Below are 18,985 nucleotides of genomic sequence, written 5' to 3'. Positions count from 1 at the left end.
AGAAACCTGATCTAAGTTAGCCCTTCTCTAGTGAGGTGTTGGGCTGTTGTTTACAGAGGTCCTTTCCAGCCTGTGGTTCCATGCACTTGAAACCTATTTTATTAAAAAAAAAAAATCCCCACAACAAAAAAACCTACTTAAAAGGACTAGAACAAATGAAATTTCTAAACATGGAAATATCAGAGTTGAGAGATGAGAAAGTTTGCAATTAAAATACTTATTAAATTTAAAACATTTAAATCTGTTAAATTCCTGATTGACAAACTGGATCTCAAGGAATTTCTGTGGGTTTTCTTTTCTTTTGCTTTACTTTTGGTTATCGCTGGGAATTGGCTGTTATAATGTGACTAACAGCTCATCACTGCTAATTGCATGAGTCTTCACATCTCGTTGGGCATGCAGGCTTCCCCTTGTCATACCAAAAAAGGTATATTGAAATAAATGGATTAAATTCTGTATAAGTGTAAACTAAGGGAAGAAGAAAATGAGTTTACCAGGGAGAAAGTTTTAGAATACCAGAATTTGTGTGAGAGAAGACTCAGGAAAACAAGATACTGCCAAGACATGGTCTGCAATTTCATAATAGGATAACAACTCCATAAAAATAATTTCTGTTAGCATCTTCAGGCCAGAAATGCAATTTCAGACCTCAGCTTCAGTACCCTATAATACTGAGTAATTTTAACAGCAAGTCATAGTCTATTTGCAGATTATATAGATTCCACCAATTCCTTGTGCTCAATCCACTTGCACCTGAATGATAGCCTTTAAAACTCTGCTCCAGAACATTCTGAAATATTTTATTTTTGCCACTTTTTCAAAAATCTATTAAAGTTGTTCATCCTATGTAGCAAATACATAGTTTGTAAAATGTAGCACAAATTAAAGGGTACATTGGAAATTTAGGGGAATAATGTAAAACACCAATGTTGAATGCTGCATACAGTGCTTAAGACATTATCAGTGTATGTATTTGGGGGCTATGGCATTTAATGAGTTCATTTATTAAGTAATTTTCATTTTAACTAAGTTTTTATGTATGTTGTCTGAAGGCGTAATTTTATTTTTTAGAAAACTGAATTAGAGTGGATGCTATGTATGTGCCTCTGGAACAATGAATACTTTAATGTAGTAGGTAGAATAAATACAATTTCAGCTATATATAAGTAATTTAATGTAATCCATTGATAAGTACAAGCTAAGTGGCAAATCTCAATTTTTTTCTAAATATTGGTACTTACATATTCACGTTTTAGTATTTTATTATTTTTAAATCTCTTAAATATGTATGTTTGAAGATTGATACAGGAACCAGATGTTGAAAAATTTTTAAAAAATATTTATTTTTGACTTATAAGTGTTCTGGTTTTTTTCCCCAAACAGATATGCTTCTGATGCCAATTTTTAAATATTCATGAACAGGGGGATGTAGTAAGGAGTGCTTAATTGTATCGTTTATATTTTGCAAATTATTACACTGAAGTTTAAAAAGCAGAAATGTTTTTACTAATGAGTTTCAAAGTTGAGAATTGCAGAGAGCATTTTACAGAAATGGAAGCAGAAGCAGCAAGGGGAAAAGAAAATGAATTTGTTTAGCATTAATTAGCTAATTCTGTCTGCCTCCAATTTGTCTTTATGTCTTAGAATTGTTTACAAAAATGTCCTGAATTCCAATTCTGTACTGTTAAAACCACTATCGATTGTTATGCAAAGCTAGATACGGAAAACAGTGCCTGTAACTGCTGATTAGCCTGAAATATAATAGTTGTAAATTTTACTAGTAGTAAGTAGGCAGTGAAGTGTCACTTAAAAGGAAAGCCAAACAACTTGCACACACTTGCAGAATCACACAACTGAAAAACCTGCTTTTGAATTCCCATTTTAAAGGGTGCATCACTTAATTCCTTTGGTGAAAATCACTTTGTCACTCCCAGCTTTTATTTCAAGTGCCAGTAGCTTTGCTACTGTCATGGTATTGCAGTTGCATAAGGGGACTGGAAAAAGCGGTGCTGCTTTTAGAACATAATTGTTCAAGTGATCTCTGAGTTCAGTACAGGCGGCTGTTGTGTATCTGTTTTGACAATAATAATTGACACCAGTATAACTTCATAGCTGGATGGGACACTGACATATCATATCGCTCCTGTTTTATCAGCTTCCACCCCCTTAAAAACTTCTAAGGCCGTGGTTTTTGGTGAATAGTTACATACCTGTACAAAAATAAATTGTTCTACATGCTAGTCTGCAAGCAGTGTTTTTCTTGGTTAGTGGGCAAGTTTTGGAAGCCAAAATGAGTTTTAATTCTGTATATATCTTTGACAGAGTTGAACACTAAAAATCTGTTTAGACTCACTTATATCAACTTCAGTATCACATGTTAAGGGGTGAACGCGGGTTTGGCGCTTGATAAATGTGTCTTTGGCATTGCGTTATGTAACAATTTGTAAAAGTTTTTGGAGTAATTAGAACAACTAAACGATAGGGCTGTGTCATGTGACTTTTCCAGAGTGTTCTTATTCTTGGAATATGTCTTCTGAGGAGCAAGTTCTTTCTTTGTCACTTGAAAAATGCCTCTTGGATCTTTGGTTGTAGTCAGAGGTTTCTAAATTAAACGAGACCTTAAAAGTTAAGATCTTGCAGAGGACTTGCGTTGAGGACTTACTGTGCTAACAAAATAAATTTCTTTACATTTAGGTTGCTGTTGTTTACAAAATCACAGCAATAGGTTTTTGCTGTAAACATTAAACATGTTTTACTGAGTAAAACCAAGTAATGGTGTACTTAAGAGTTTTTTATGGCGCCAGAGCAAGACACTGCTAAAGCGACAGGAGGACACCACACTTGTGAAAGCCCTGGAGACAGTATGTAATCTCTGCCACTTTGATATAGGCTTGAATAAAAATCTGTATGTAAACATCTGTTTACAAACACACAGAAAGAATCTCTGCATAGGTACATGATACCAGTTATAGGAGTATAAATTGTTCATTTTCAACAGATTCTGTGTTCCAGGATTTCTTAGCATTATAGTGTGTATGTAGCTTCCAAATATTTACTTTTTTTCTTGTACCTTGTTTTGTGACAGGATGACGAAGTAGTACTTCAGTGTGTTGCCAGTATTCACAAAGAACAAAGGAAGTTTTGCTTGGCAGCTGAGGGACTTGGGAATCGCCTGTGCTTTTTGGAACCAACATCAGAAGCTAAAGTAAGAAGTTGATACTCTCAACTGGTGTAACTGATCAGTGAATATTAACTGACTTATTATCCACAAATACATTTAATCACAGTTTCTTTAATGTGATGCTAGATGCGCCTTTTGTATGCTTTCTTTCTGTGACTACAACATGAGATTTCTTAGAGATTCTAACTATACTTTGAGGCACGGCTGTTAACAGTCAAAACCCACTATTCTTTAACTATCTAAAATAATTCCTGTAATTGAAATACTTTATATTTTCAATATTAAGTCTCCAGAGTATTGTTAAGATTTAAGTTCACTAAAAAACTATTACTGCTGTAGGTTCAAATATCTTGATATACTGCATTGATAATTTTAGAAGCATTGTCACCTGTTAGTTACTGGCATTAAGTGTTGCTTCTAACTGTGTTGATTAAAGTTGAGAGTACAGGGAACAGAATTATTAAGTAATTGGAAAGTTTTAATTATAACAGTTGGCAAATGGAAAAAAGAAGCTAGAGAGCTGTGAAGAAAAAATAATAGAATATAGAGTAGTAAGAGGAGCTTGAGAGGAGAAAGAGATGAAACTTTAGACCTGTATAAGAACAGAGTGTTAAGAATAAAGGCAAATGGAGGAGGACCTCCTCCCTCTCTTCTTTGTTCTCTCAGTATTATTTTATTTTTCTTTGTTTTGTGTCTTTATTTATTTTCTCTTCTTCCTGATAATTTATTTCTCCCTCTGTTTTTTTTTTAGATGGGTCTTTGTATTTTTTTGTCTTGAAATGTTGCCACGTGGTCCTATTTTTAGACTAGGTATTATGACCATGTTACATACACAGTGTTTATTTATGCATTATGAGATGTCCTTGTTCATCTCTAAGGTGAAAAATTATGCTGCTTCTAAATTTATATTTCTTTGCATTCCAAGCGTTCAGTCAGATAATTTATCTCCAGTGTACTTTACGAATCACCAATAATCTTCTCACATGCTAAAGTCAAAACAGTTTTCACATATGTATTTCCAGCTACTGTCTTAAAATCTTCAACAGTGATTGAGAATTTTTCATTAATCAACAACTCGGCTGCAATGTGGTCTATCTATTACTGATGATGACCTTCTCAATCTGTAAGGTAGCACGTTGCTTATCTTATAAGAAAGGGAGGAATGGTATGTGTTACTGTAGAATGCCATAGATCTACATTTCGTAAGTGTCTTAGTAGCGGATAATACTATAGAAGCTTCTGAAGTTTGTTTAAAATTAAGAGGTTCAGAAAACTTGTATGTAACTGCTTTAAAATAGCTTACTGAGGAACTTTCTGAACTGGTCTTGACTGAGAACAGTGAAGAATTTTGGCAAAAGGCATGTAAATACATTTGTTTGAAAAATAAGTGTAGAAGGTTGATTTGGATGGTTAGAGAGTACAGCATTTACCAATAACCCTTAGTGTTGACACTAAATTTCATTTACATTTGGACAAAATTTTGGTTATGAAATAAGAAAGAGAAAACCAACCAAAATGGCACATCCAGCAGACTAAAAAATAGTTGTTGAATAGATGTGTTTCTGATCAAATCCTACAGAGTTCTCTTCTCACTGCTATGCTGTTGAGTATTTTTGTCAATTAGGACATCATTTAAATTAACATATGCAGTTTTTTCAGATGATAAAAACATTGAGGAACTGGCAATTGATGAAGTCATGCCACACAGGAAGATGTGCAGTGCCTTTTATATTAATAGAAAGTAGAGGTGTATTTCAGTGCTGCCAGTGTAAAGATCTAATAACCAAGTGTGTAAATATGCTTACAAAATGGGAAACTATTCCTGTCCCCTGTAAGGAAAGTGAAGGTCATGGTGGATGTTTCAGAGTCATAAGTTCCCCAAGTGATGATGTGCTCAAGCGATCTAGCATAGTCTTTAGAGGTATAATGGAAAGAAACTTTGCAGGAGATGGGAAGCTATACTATCTCTGCAAATTTTTATTATCTCTGTGGCAATGCATTGCCACATGAGCAATGTGTCATGGCATTGAAATTCATGTCATGGCATGAGTAGTCATGGCATTCAAATTCAAAAGGATGTCTATAAAATGCAGATTGGCCCAGAAAGTGGTATGAGAATCATGAGCAGAGGAGGACACAGTCTGTTTGGTTTAAAAAAGGAAAGTATGGACACTGCTCATAAGCTTCTAAAATGAAAACGTTGATAACACAAGTCCTTTTATTTTAGACAGCAGAAGACTGTCCTCCCTGTTAAAATGGTACTGTTGACCTGAGATGGATTCCTTATCCCTTCCTTATCCCTGAAAATTATTTTATAAAGCTAGATTTCTTCTCTGTATTAAGAAGAAATTGCACTAAAGAAAATTCAAGGCATGTTTTATCAACAGAAACCTGGAGCAGGAAATCACAGTGATACCTTCTGCTACCTTCTCTTCTCCAACTGACCGCTTTACCAAATACAAATCTATTTGCAGTACCTGTGACAGCTGCTTCACTCATTAAACTTTGGGTAAATATTGTTAAATCAAGAGAAGAAATGCTTTCAATTCAAGTAATTCTGGAAAATATAACAAGGTAGACAGGAAAAAACCTCTGTGTATCAGTTAATTCCAGAATGAAAAGGTGTAACTTAATGATTAATTTTTTAATCTGACTTGATGTAGTAAACGTCAGTAGAAGTAGCTAAGAGGAAAAAGAGGCAAGGGAAGAGAAGGTATATTTCTTAATAAAGAAAAAAGTTATTAGAAACTTAAAGAAGAAAAAACAGAGTTTCTATGGTTATCGATTATCTGTTTTGGTAACTTTTGTGATATGCTGAATGGAATGACAGTTATGAGATACTTCTGTTCAAATTTTATTATAAATCCATGCACAAATTGCATGTTATTTCTTTGCAATCTGTTAGCAAAAACTGTTGCAGTGTTGGTTCACTAATAATTTATATTATGGTGACTGGATTTTAAACGCACTTTTAAAAAACATTTTTGCGTTAATTCAATAGTATGAAATTATGTTCCCATTGTCTGTATAGCTCCTTTTTGAATTATTAGAAGATATTTGGCTAAATAATGTCTGATATTTAAAATGTAAGGGGAAAAATCTAATTAACTTGAGGTGAAAATTTGTATTTTTTATACTAAACAAGAAATAGCAGGGTTAAATTATGTGATCTAATGATACTACTTTCATGGCTGTTTTCTTTGTTTTTAAAGTGATACTTTAAAAGGTGATGGATTTCAAATCTGATAGTCTAGTTAGTGCATCAAGGCTAACTTCTACCAATACCTAACAAAAATATATCTCAAAAGTAATGGCAAAATACTAGCATCTCTTTTAATAGCAAAATTGTCAAGTAAACTTAAATGCCTGAAAGGAATCATAGCTAATTCAGATAAGATTTCTGTCCTAATGACAGAATGTAATAGTTTATGGGTCTGGTAAAAGTAAACCTAGTAAATCAATACCAGCTTATGTCAGTGTTCTTTACACTGTAGACCAGAAGCTGTGGGCAAAGATTTGGTTAGTAAGCATATCACCTGCAAGAATTTAATGTTCAGTGCGGAAGACTGAATTGCAGTCAAAGTCTAATGTCGGAGCTGGGTTTTCCTGTTAGCTATTTTATGGGCCTCCATTTCCCCCCGTGCAACCCAGCACAAACTTAGCATACTCATATATAAAATGGTTCAAACTGCCCTGCAGCTATTTGCACAGCTATTTTTATAATAAGTAATAATTATTGCATATTGAAATAATAGTAGGCTGACAAAATAGACACAAAACTACTGAGAAACAAGTTTAAACTTCAGCATAAAACTTATCTCAGTGCTCTCTCCACTGCTTCTTTGAACTCGCCTGGCTGTGTCTCTGATGTAGAAAACTTTTCCTTGAAATCTTTTGATATGAAGCTCTCTTCCTCAGAACATTCTTCTAAGAATGTTGCAGCCAGCATTAACTGTGTGCGTTGAGGCAATCTATTATCCACCTGAGGTTGTAGAAGCCTGGCATGAGGCAGTTGACTTTTTGCAGCATCACAAAATGGCTGAGGTTGGAAGGGACCTCTGGAGGTCATCTTGCCTAACCCCCCTGCTCAGGCCAGGCCACCTAGAACAGGTTGCCCGGACCATCTCCAGACGGCTTTAGAATATCTTCAAGGATGGAGACTCCACAGCCTTTTTGCTTATCTTACTGTATGTATGGATAAGACTGCACAGAGTTGTGCTGGAAGAAATCCCATAAACTCTTATTGACTTTGAAGAATAATTTATGCCAAATTCCTACTTTCTTTTGTTGTATTATCTTTATCAATCTACTTATTCTGCTACACAAGTTCACTTACCTTAGTGCTTGTTTGGCATATCTTTAAATGTCTGTAAAATAAAATACTTTATTCGTCACTTGACTTTTTTCTTTATTGATGAATCTTGAAAATGATCGTCTTCTGTATGTTCATTTCAAATTCTCATAGCTAGAAGGGGGATAAATACCTATGCCAATTGTTACTTTACAGCAGATTTCTAAAACTTTATCTTAGTACCTGAACAGATTTTGGTTTTCATTTCAGCATAAAGCTTCCTGACATGAATATTTCCCCATCTTCTACCTGTGCCTCTCCTCTGTCAGTATCTTTGTTTCACTGAACATCCCTATTGGCACTTTTTTTTTATTATTCCATTGCAATATAACATTGCTTAGAGTTGGGGGAAAAAAAGCATAGAAGTATAGATTAGCAGATAGTGGAGATTTTATTAAATCCTTTTTAGCTGTGTAATTATTAAGAGTGTGAAATGGTCTGCCACACAAAGATTCTTGAATATCAAACATATGAAACAATATCATTTGCAAAAAGACCAGGAAACAAATGAGCCTTGACAGACTTAATAGTTAATTTTTAAATTATTTTCAAATTTTTTTTTTTGAAGTTGTCAATCTAGATTAACTAAGGATGTCAGTTGCTAGTTAGGTCATGTACCATCCACATAAATTACCTTTCACTGGTATTTCTCAGGTTGGTGGAATTTAAGAAAGAATTTGTTACCATCCAACCACAGAATATGTTAGTTTATTATGTAACACTGCAAGTTTGCAAGAGTGGTTAGTTGCTCTAGTCATGGGTGAAAAAATCATTAATTTCATAATTCTTAGTGTCAATATTCTTAAATAAAGCTGAATGCTCCATAGGCTATGAAAAAGAATAAGTGAAAAACTAATTGCATTAACCTAAAATGTACATTTTATACAAAGTACAACTAGAGTGTGTCTTTCATTAATACAGCACTAAAGTAAGGTCTGCAACAATTTTCAAATCAAAATGCAGCCTATGTGGCACAAGATCAGTGGCCTGTAGAATAAATGGGAGCTCTTTTATTCAATTGGTAGGTGTTGGATCATACTGATTATGCCATATTCAGTCTGAAGTGGAATTAAGGTACCAGAGGTAGTCTGATGCTGATTAAAACCATATTACCAGCTATGTTATTTTTTCCTGAATAAAATACCTGTTTAGTTTCTGAATTTAAGTTCCATGTTGGAAATAGAAAGATGTTATAAAGATTGTTGATGGGTTTTGGTTTTGTTTTTTAAAAATTCACATATACTTAAAAGGCAGTGTGGTATAATACAGATTCAAAATGTCTTAACAAAATGGAAGCCACTTAATCTGAAAGCTGCCACAGGATGCCAGCAGAAAAATATCTGGGTGTTTTGCTTAGGTTTTTTTGTTTGTTTTGTTTTGTTTTGTTTTAATATAATGATGTGGTTTATCTGCCTGCTACTGCAATTAAAGGCTTTAAAGTAATGGGTGAAGCATTACTCGGAGTTTTTGTTTACCTGTCTGGTTCACTGGGAAGTAAAGACGACTTACAGTTGTATAGATTTTTACATTCGTAGCAATAAAATATTCTAAATAAGTCTTTCCAGACTTCCCTAACAAATCTAGACACAAAATCTAGCCCAGTTTCATCTGTAATTAATTTCACTGAGAAATGACATTATTCTTCTGTGTCTGGTTATACAAGAGGCATTGAATGAAACCTACTGAAGAGTGAACTTCCAGTTACAATCTGTGTGCATATGTGTGTGTGTATATGGATGCTATGTACACACATGCACACACACATATGTATGTATATTGTACGAGTTTATGTAACAGAGTATTTTGTGTGTGTGTATGTATGCAGATGTAGTTAATGAATACTAAAAAATAATACTACACCGTAGTGGACATGAATGATGACAAGTAATACAGTTTAAGTCGTTCCTGTTGCAGTTAATGAATTTATGAACTGTTTATTATTTACAGTTATTTAGTCATATAAGAAAGATGCAAAATTTCACTTTGCCTCAATAATATATGTAACAATTATATGTATGTATATATAATATCTGCAATTTCCATGTCAAGTCTTTGGCCTAAAAGTCTTTTACAAAATGTATTTGAAAGCACCAAAAAACAAAAAAACAAAAAAAAAAAAAAAAAGGATGGAGTCTATAGTAGAGATCAAAGGATGGGAATTCCAAGGCTGTACTTGATTAGCTGGCTATAAATACTTCAGTTTAGCAAGTTTAGAAATATCTTAATTGTATCATTTCCCTTTTCACCACCTTAAAACAGCATTATCAAGAAGTTTATTCCCTCCTGTCACACTGATTTAAAAAAGAAAATGAAGTGTATATCCACTTTGAAGCTCATTCATAGACATGGTCTGTATCATAAATCACAGAATACTGATTTGTTGAGGTTGGAAAGGACATGTGCAGAGTAGGTTCAGCTAGAGCAAATTTCTCAGAACACTCCCCAGTCAGGGTTTGAATATCTCCAAAGCTGGAGACTCCATAATCTCTCTGGGCAACCTGCTCAAGTGTTTACTATGTACACAGTAAGAAAGAGGTTATTTCCTCACATTGAAATAAAATTTAGTATATTTAATTTTGTGTCAACTTTTTCTTCTCCTTTCACTGGGTACCACTGCATAGAGTCTGCCTCTGTCTTCTTGGTATTTTCCCGTCATGTATTTATATATATTGAAGATTCTCCTTGAGAATTTTTTTCTTGGACACATCTTTCTTTGGACACATGAATGCCAATAAATTGAAAAAAGTGCTGTTCTTGAAGGGAATGTAAGTTTCATGTTTCAAAGCCAGCAGACATATTGATCCAACAGTTGAGAAGATCTCCTAAAATTATATAATAAGATTCCGAATCTTTGCTGTTTAGTGACAGCTATAAATATGTTCAGAACATCAACCTCATATGTCAAATAAGATCATACACATTCCCTTTTGTTTTATCAGTGATGTTAGAGAACAAATACAATGTTCATGATGTAATTCTAAAAGACAGAAAAGCAATAATATGTAGGGAAAAACTTTTCCATTTTGAACCTGAAGATGTTTTGTTTTACTTTGAAGAACACAGCTTTAGGAAATGTAAAGTTACTGCACTGACAAGTTACGAAGAATAGATTTAGACTGTTTTCGTACAGGGAAATAGCATGTCTCTCAAAAGCAAGTGAACAAATGTTAAATATGGATTTTAAAATTAATATACATGTGTGTTCAAACACCCTTTTCATCATGTTTCAGCTGCTTTGCTGATCTGTTCTTACACTGATGATTTATTTTTACAGTATGTTCCTCCGGACCTTTGTATCTGTAATTTTGTCCTTGAACAGTCCCTATCTGTCAGAGCCCTTCAAGAAATGCTGGCCAACACAGGGGATAATGCTAGTGAAGGGGTAAGTAAATTGATATCAAAGAATGTTAAATTTCTGAATATGGATTGTTCTTATTTTTTTCCTTGCTCCAAGACTTTGTAGGAGAGGGGCCTCGTGTCATAGCAGATTCTTCAGTTTTCCCATTTTCCTAGGATGTTACTGCTGTACTACTATAATCATATTCCTTTTTCTTTAGCATTGAGGAGCTGGTGCAGTTAATCTTCTGAAATATTTACAAAACCCAGAAACATCCTCTACAGAGATCATGTATTGCCATCGGTCCAGAATTAGATAGTGAAAAAGGAGTAAGAGAACCTTTGGATTGAGTCTGGCTTTTATGAACCTGAGGAGAGTACATGAGATAGGTTTTGTCTGAAACATGGATCATTGCCATAAAAGCATTATTGTATTATAGTGCTATTTATGAATGGGGAAAGCAAAATAATTTTCTCATCGTGTAAATATTCTATCACGTTTCACTGAGTTAAGAAAATATTTGGCTATAATTAGATTTATCCTCACATGAAATTAACAGCTAGAAATGAGGTCTTGAACCAATGAAGCAAAGTGACAAATTTAAATCTATTTTAGTTCAGATATAAAAATACATGTTTGGGTTTTTTTTTAGCAATTGTGTATCTAGACCGTTTCAGTATGATTTCAAGTTATTTAATCTGTGGTAATAGCAAGAACTGTTGGATAGAAATAGTTATTTCAAAATTATCTTCTCTGGGTTTCTTAATCTTTTACTATATTAGCACAAGCATACTTACTAGAATGCTTACAGTATAGGGTAAAGTGACTCTGCAGCAAAGTGAAATGTTGTAGCTATGCTTGCATTTGATATTACTGAAGTTTCAGTTGAATTATCACTAAAAATCTAAGATACACTAAGAATGATTGGAAGTGGACTTTCACACTAGAGTGATCAGTATACCAAAAAAGCCCCATGCACTTTATTATACATTATTTATTATTGACCAAGTTATTTAAGAACTGTATTTTTCATAGAACTTCTATGCAATTTGTTTGGCAAAAGGTGATGGTTTTTATAAGTAAAAATTAAGCCTTATTCTCACGCCAGATAGAGATTTGCCTGCATTTTTAATGATCTGCATGAACAATGATCATTTGCCAATGATCAGCTGAACCTCATTGCTAGTTGTTGAGATGAGGCAGACTTACCTTTCATCTATGCAGTAATACTTTTGGAAGTTTTAGAAGTTACGCTTGCTGTTGCATCTGTGAATTGGTTGTACGTAGGTAATTTTGTAAATTGTCTAGTTCTATATACTTAGGTAGATCTTATGTTTCTCTGAAAGTAAATTAAATTGACCTATTGTCTCCACTCAGTTGGTCACTGATCTGTTATATTCCTGTGTATAAGTTTCAGGAATTTAACCTAAAATGTGACATCACATTTATTGTTCTATTCAGTGAACAACTGAAATCTGAAAAAAAAAAGGAGATGCCAGTTCTTAATGTATGTGGCCTTTACTATAATAAACGTAATAAACTATTATAGTTTATAAATCAAAATCCATTAAATATTTTCTATCTTTTGTATATATTACAAATTAATAGAGAAATATGATAGTGGAATGACAAACATGGATTCTATTTCAAAAAAAAGCTTGAAAAGAGAAAGGGAAATAAATTGATGTCTTATGAGCACTTACTGTTTTAATTCAATATTAATTTGTCATTCTTGTTGTCATCTTTCTTGTTTAGATTGCATGGAGGTAAGAGGTGTGCTATAGAAAGACTGTGTATTATATGTACACAGAAAGACTTCAGTGTTTTGGTTAATGTTTTCTCATCACATGCTGCTATTTGATTCAGAGGTGTTAAATTCTTCCTTCATTTTTACTCTTCTCTGTAATTTAGCAGCAGGATAGCCACAACCTACTGGCTTATTCTGCACTCCAGATCTTTAACTGACCCTTGTCATGGCACAGCTCAGGGAAGCTGGAGTTCTGCTTTATCACCTCCAATCTTACAGTGTCAGCCTTTGCATACAGTTTTCAGACCTCACTGTTTTTGACCTCTTGTTTTCCACTGTTTTCTTCAGTTTAAAGGGTAATTTTCGATTTTTGCAATTACATTGCTTTTAGAAAGTGGAACCCTTAATAAAAAAAAGCATTTGCTGAAAATAAGGTTGATTTAAACACTTCCTGGGCTCCTAAGCAATAACACAGTTTTTAGTATTTCCAAAATGTTCACTCAAAAATTTAGCCTGATTTAATCTGAGATTACTAATAATACATGTATATTTATACTTGGGTTTGGCAGTAGAGGATGAAGATTTTTTTTCAGTAAAAATGGTCATACTGTTGCTTTGAGGGCAGTGAACAATAAAAAAAGAAAATATAGCCATATTTATTTTGAAACTGTCTTGCCCTTCATTTATTTTGAAGCTGGCTACCATTCTTTGGGGAAATTGTTATAAGAACACAGCAGTTCATATCAATAGCAAGGATGAAATAAAAACTGAAAGCCCGAACAATAACACAAGAAACTTCCTTTCTGGATCACAGGGATTTGTTACATTCAGAGAAGGTGGATTTTTAATTAGCTTCTGTCAACAAGCTATTGGTAAAATGGATGGCTTATTTTTCAAGTTATAATTAACTGATTCTGTTTTGAGACATATGTCGTAACTATCAGTCAAGTTAAATATTTTGTATTATGAGGCACTACCTTTAGCATCATGAAAGAAAATTGATCTGGTAATGTATAATTTCTAAAGTAGATTTCAGAAAAATCTATATTTTGAGATGAATAATACAAAAAATGCTGTCTTTTAATTTTTGTTATATATGTAGATGAAAATGACAGCATGAAATGTAGGAATGCACATCTTAAAATGTTCATTTACACTCTGTTCTCAATACAAAGGTCACTAAGAATAGAATTTGGCCTCATATAATTAACATTAATCTTTTATTGGTTCCACCAGCCTATCATTCCATTGAATGGTTTGCTTTCCATATTAAATTTAGTTTGTAATAGAGTCCCGCTGTTCATTTCAGATTTTTCTAGAGGAAGAACATAGCATATCTGATTTGGGGGTTTTGTTGTTTCTTGGTTTATTTTTTTATTGTCTCCAATTTTTTCCAGTAATCTAACACATTTTTCTATGTAGGTCCAAAAATCACTATCCAGGAGTTCGTTTTTTTTTTTTAGTTTACTACTGGGAGTACTGAGAAATTTTTTATAATTATATGGTTCATATTGTGAAAGAGATTACACATAGTATCCATACAATTCTGATAAATTTCTCAATAAAATTTACTACATAAGAGTGCCTACTATCTGTTAACAGCATTAAGTTCCAGCATAACAGGTCCCAAATCCCTCTTTGTTAATGATTTTGTTAGTAGCTAGAAGAATAGAAGTATGATTTTTATTTTATTGCAGTTGTAACAAAAGACCTCTGCTGAATTGCTTTTAGATTTTTATTCCTTCTGTTTAGACAATAACATTTCATTTTTAATCCTTTGAATTAGTATTAAGTACTCTATATATCAAACTACAGAATGTAGTAGTTTCCTCAGCTTGGTGTTTTTTAGGTTGGTGTTCTGTGGACACAATTTGTACATAACTTGTTAACCTTTTGACCTATTTGTTAATTTGACTAATGTTTTAATTGTTCATATAGTGCAAAATCATTTGCCTGCATGTGTATAACCATTATTTGAGTTCCTGGAACTACCTTTAATCATCTTGGTCCCTTCCACATGAATCCAAAGAAGAGAACTGACCTTAATGGAAGTCCTTTCTAGAAACCTGTAATGTACTAGAGATGATCCCTATTTTAAAGTTATATTTTGGGGAATGATCTTTCATGTTTAATGATTGCTTGCTTACACCTGAAACAAGAAGACCATAAAGTAAATGCTCTTTTAAATGGAAAAAAAGCTCTGTGTGTGTGTGAGAACTGTTTCAAGCAATTACATGAGAAGTTAGATATTCTTAAATGAGCAATTTCTAACTTACCAGGATCCTGATGTTAGAACTTTTCTTATTACTCAAAACTGACTGGGTACAAATATTATTATCTGGACTGAGAAAAAAAAAAAAAAAAAAAAGTAGTATAATGTTGCCTGCTATAGTATAATTAGTGTTAACTTTAATCATGATACCCATAATTCTGCAAAATTTGGAGATCACTTTACTAAAAAAGTGCTTCATACAATCTGGAATCAAGGATCTACAAAAAAATCCCCTCAGTTTCAGTGGAAAGCACCACAATAAATCAAGAATTTACTTTTTTGATCATATTATTTATTTGTTTGAATAGGCTTATTATTTATAAATAACTAGGAAATAAGATGGTAGATGAAGAAAAAGGCTGAGAGGGGCAGACTTGAAAACCTATAAAGCTTGTTGTCTCTTGTTCCGTAGGTAACTTTTCTGTTAAGATTCTTCTCTTGGAATTTATTTTTTTCTGGTCACAAGAAGAGCTCACAAGATGTGTGTTAAATTCTCTAGAGGAAGAGTACGGAAAAATCTTGGTTTTCTTCTCCCTGATCTTGTCATAGATTTCCATATTCAAAATGAATAACTGTGCTTAGTTGAAATTATGGATGTAGTTTCTTTAATGAATATGGTAAATGTTTAAGACGACATAGATCCTAGAAAGTAGATATCCTTAGTATGTGCTTAAACTATTCTGGGCAATAGGTGTGTTTTTCCTCTTTCAGATTTCAGTTTTTCTATGTGTATATATACTTATTTTGTTATTATTTTTTTAATGCCTCTGAGAAGATTATAAGAAAGGTAAGTAGTATCTAATTTAAAACATATTTTTGAAAATTTTGTAGTTTTACTTAATTATATTAAAAATTAGTTCACAGTAAGAGTCTTTGACCAAGAACAAGATTACAAGATTAGTTCTCTTGACACATATTTGGTAATTGCTGTAACTTCTTCATTATTATGGTTCTTGCCTAGCATACACTTCTCATGAGACCCCCCTTGCAGTGTCCAGGTCTGGAGCCCCCATCATAAGAAGGACATGGACCTGCTCAAGTGGGTCCAGAGGAGGTCACGAAGATGATCAGGGGCCGGAGCACCTCCTCCGTGAGGACAGGCTGAGAGGGTTGGGGGTGTTCAGCCTGGAGAAGAGGAGGCTCTGGGGAGACCTTATAGTGGCCTTCCAGTACTGAAAGGGGGTACAGGAAAGCTGGGGAGGGACTCTTGATCAGGGAGAGTAGGGATAGGATGAGGGGTAACGGCTTTAAACTGAAAGAGGGCAGATTTAGATTAGATATAAGGAAGAAATTCTTTGCTGTGAGGGTGGTGAGACACTGGCACAGGTTGCCCAGAGCAGCTGTGGCTGCCCCCTCCCTGGCAGTGCTCAAGGCCAGGTTGGACGGGCCTGGCAAACTGGGCTAGTGCACATAGCAGGGAGGTTGGAACTAGGTGATCTTTAAGGTCCCTTAGAACGCAAACCAGTCTATGATTTTATGATTTCATAGTTTGCTTGAATATTTGCACTTGTTACTTGAACTCTAGTAGCTCTTCATGTTACATAATTCTGATTGTAGTCCATGCAGTTCAGTGGTGTTCTGACCTTCTGTCATGTTCTGTAGGCAGCTCAAGGGGGTGGTCACAGAACTCTGCTGTATGGCCATGCTATACTACTTCGACATTCGTTTAGTGAAATGGTAAGTGAAAGACCACTTGCACAGAGTGAGTCATGTGAAATTCAAATACATGTCTTTTTATCAAAATAAAAACTATATAAATTTGGAAGAACTTTCTAACTTCTGCACTAGATAGAAAAATTTGAATAGCTTATGATATCACAACACAATGGAAGTGGCCCTTATATGTTAAATTCAGATTCTTCAATCCATTTCACTCAAATATAGCTGAAAAGCTCCTTTAGGCATAGATTATCTCTGTGTCCTTAAGGAGTCCATTTTAATGATAATTCCATTATCAAGTTGCTGCTATTGCAAATGAATTTGTTGTGATGTTATTTTTTCCATCAAATATTGTAAGATAAGGTGTTCCTTCTAGCATCCCTTAGCTCCCAGAGGCTATTCCCACAACACGTTATATTCAGGCTAACGTATAAATTTTGTTTTGCTACATTGTGGGAACATACTGGAAAATTTTAACTGTTCTGAATCTTTGACTTATTAGGGCCCGTGCAGGTATACCTATTAGGAGATTGAAGAAATAAGAAGTCAAGACAACATCTTCCCTCCTTTTTCCTGCACTAGAAGACTCTACATTAGTCTTTACACTCTGTTACTTATGTTTATGAACCATACAAATTGTAGTTTCCTTGATATAGCAGAGTTGCAAATATGATTTCTGCCTTTTGGTATGTTTGTTGTGTTTTCATGAAACAAATATTACACTAAAGCTTTAATAAGATGTTTAGCTGTTCCTGTCTGATGAACTATGTGAAACTTTGGAAGGCAGGAGATAAATTGCACAGAGAAATAATGTGCTGCAGTGCAAAAAGATTTTGATGTTTTAAATTCAGGAAGAGCTTGTATACAAGTAACATTATCATGCTTAACTAATTTAAAAAAATTAAACACAGGCTGATAGTAAGGTGGAGTAATGTGAATGTATTAATTTGACATGTGTGTTAACAGATACTGTTGGTTATTTGTTTTCAATAACTTTACTGTTTTGCAGTATTTGACATGTTTAACATCATCAAGATCCCAGACAGATAAACTTGCATTTGATGTGGGATTACGAGAAAATGCAGCAGGTATGACAAGTTATTTTTGAAGGAAAACGTGTCACACATTTCTGTTTTTAGAAGAGGCATTGAGATTAATGTCACTGTAAGCTTATGAATGTCATGTTTATGTGTTCATTAGAAATAAGATGACTGAAAGTAAATGATAACTGTTAATACTGATGACTTTCAGTAAATTAGCTGACTTCGTGTAAGAATGTGAGAGTGCCTTGCAATTCAACTGAGTTACCACAACTGCAGTAACATTGGTGATAATGGTCAAAGTAAAAAATTTCCATTGAATAAAATAAATATGATACATTTGTTTTCTATTTGTATAGTTTGGCACTTTCAATAGAATTAGAGTATGGCAACGCATGGGTGCATTCACAATATATATTGTAACCATGCAATAAAATAACCATGCAAACTGTAATGCAGGAAAACAGAAAAAATGTAATGAGCACATTGCTAAAAGAGCTGAAGAGAAATAAAAGCATAAAATGGAGTAAAATAATAATGGGACCGAGTGAAAGAGACACGACACAAACAAGAAATGGCTAGAAAGTTTTAAAATCTAATTAATAGATTTCTGGGAGTACTGCCAGTAGCAATGCTGCTGACAGAAATATAGTTCAAAAAAATTGTTCTTCCGTGGATTCACATATAAATTATGAGATGCCACTGGGAGCTATGTTAAATGAATTTAAAAACAGCTCAGCCACAAAGAGCCACAAATAGGTTTACAGGCTGCTGTATACATAATGTTAATGGTTAGTGAAAGTGATGACTACTTATCAGACAATAACAGGTGACCCTGTAATACACAGGCCCAGACATACACCTTGAAGAGAAAATCTAAGTATCACACCTCATTAGTGTGAAGCTTCAAATAAAGAAATGCTAGTTGTGTTAACATATACCTGTGCTTTCTGTTGGTTTTTTCATTATTTTGAAAATAAATGAAAATCAAAATGGACTAATTGATGATGAAAATGCACTGCCAGTGTAGGTGTTAAAATGTTTGTGGACCATGATCTTCCTTTTCAAGTGGCTCTGATTATCTACATATCTCTGTTTATCTGTTGTGAATAAGTGAGTTTGTCTTTCAGTTGTTCGTAGCCATACAGAAGATGGTCTCAGACAGATATTAGCAGCCTGTTACTCAATTGTATCTTTGGTTGCTGCCTTAGACGGAGACCATTTTCTTTAGGCATGTTGATAAAAGGGAATGTATGTGTTCTATCTCTCTGAAAACAATTTCAGTGAAATATGTCTTTATAATGTTCTAGTTTTTTTCAGAGTTATTGTGCATGTGTCTGCTTGTGCCCATGAGGTTTTGTAACAAACATCTGTAGTTGTCTCATATTGGTATTTGCT

The 18,985-nt window shown here is 33.8% G+C and overlaps 1 protein-coding gene across 1 annotated transcript in view; it reads left to right on the top strand.

Annotated features, from left to right (window-relative positions):
- RYR3 (ryanodine receptor 3) overlaps nt 1-18,985 on the top strand; it is a 241,883-nt gene that overhangs the window by 45,853 nt on the left and 177,045 nt on the right. The window contains exons 2-5 of the mRNA XM_074909779.1: nt 3,086-3,205; nt 10,807-10,914; nt 16,491-16,565; nt 17,557-17,635. Coding sequence (XP_074765880.1) covers nt 3,086-3,205; nt 10,807-10,914; nt 16,491-16,565; nt 17,557-17,635 — 382 coding nt within the window. The remainder of the gene's footprint in view (nt 1-3,085; nt 3,206-10,806; nt 10,915-16,490; nt 16,566-17,556; nt 17,636-18,985) is intronic.

The sequence above is a fragment of the Athene noctua genome, chromosome 6 (genome assembly GCF_965140245.1).
Source record: "Athene noctua chromosome 6, bAthNoc1.hap1.1, whole genome shotgun sequence".
NCBI classification, from domain to species: Eukaryota; Metazoa; Chordata; class Aves; order Strigiformes; family Strigidae; genus Athene; species Athene noctua.
The sequence above is the reverse complement of the archived record's forward strand: the minus strand, read 5'-3'. Positions and strand labels throughout refer to the sequence as shown.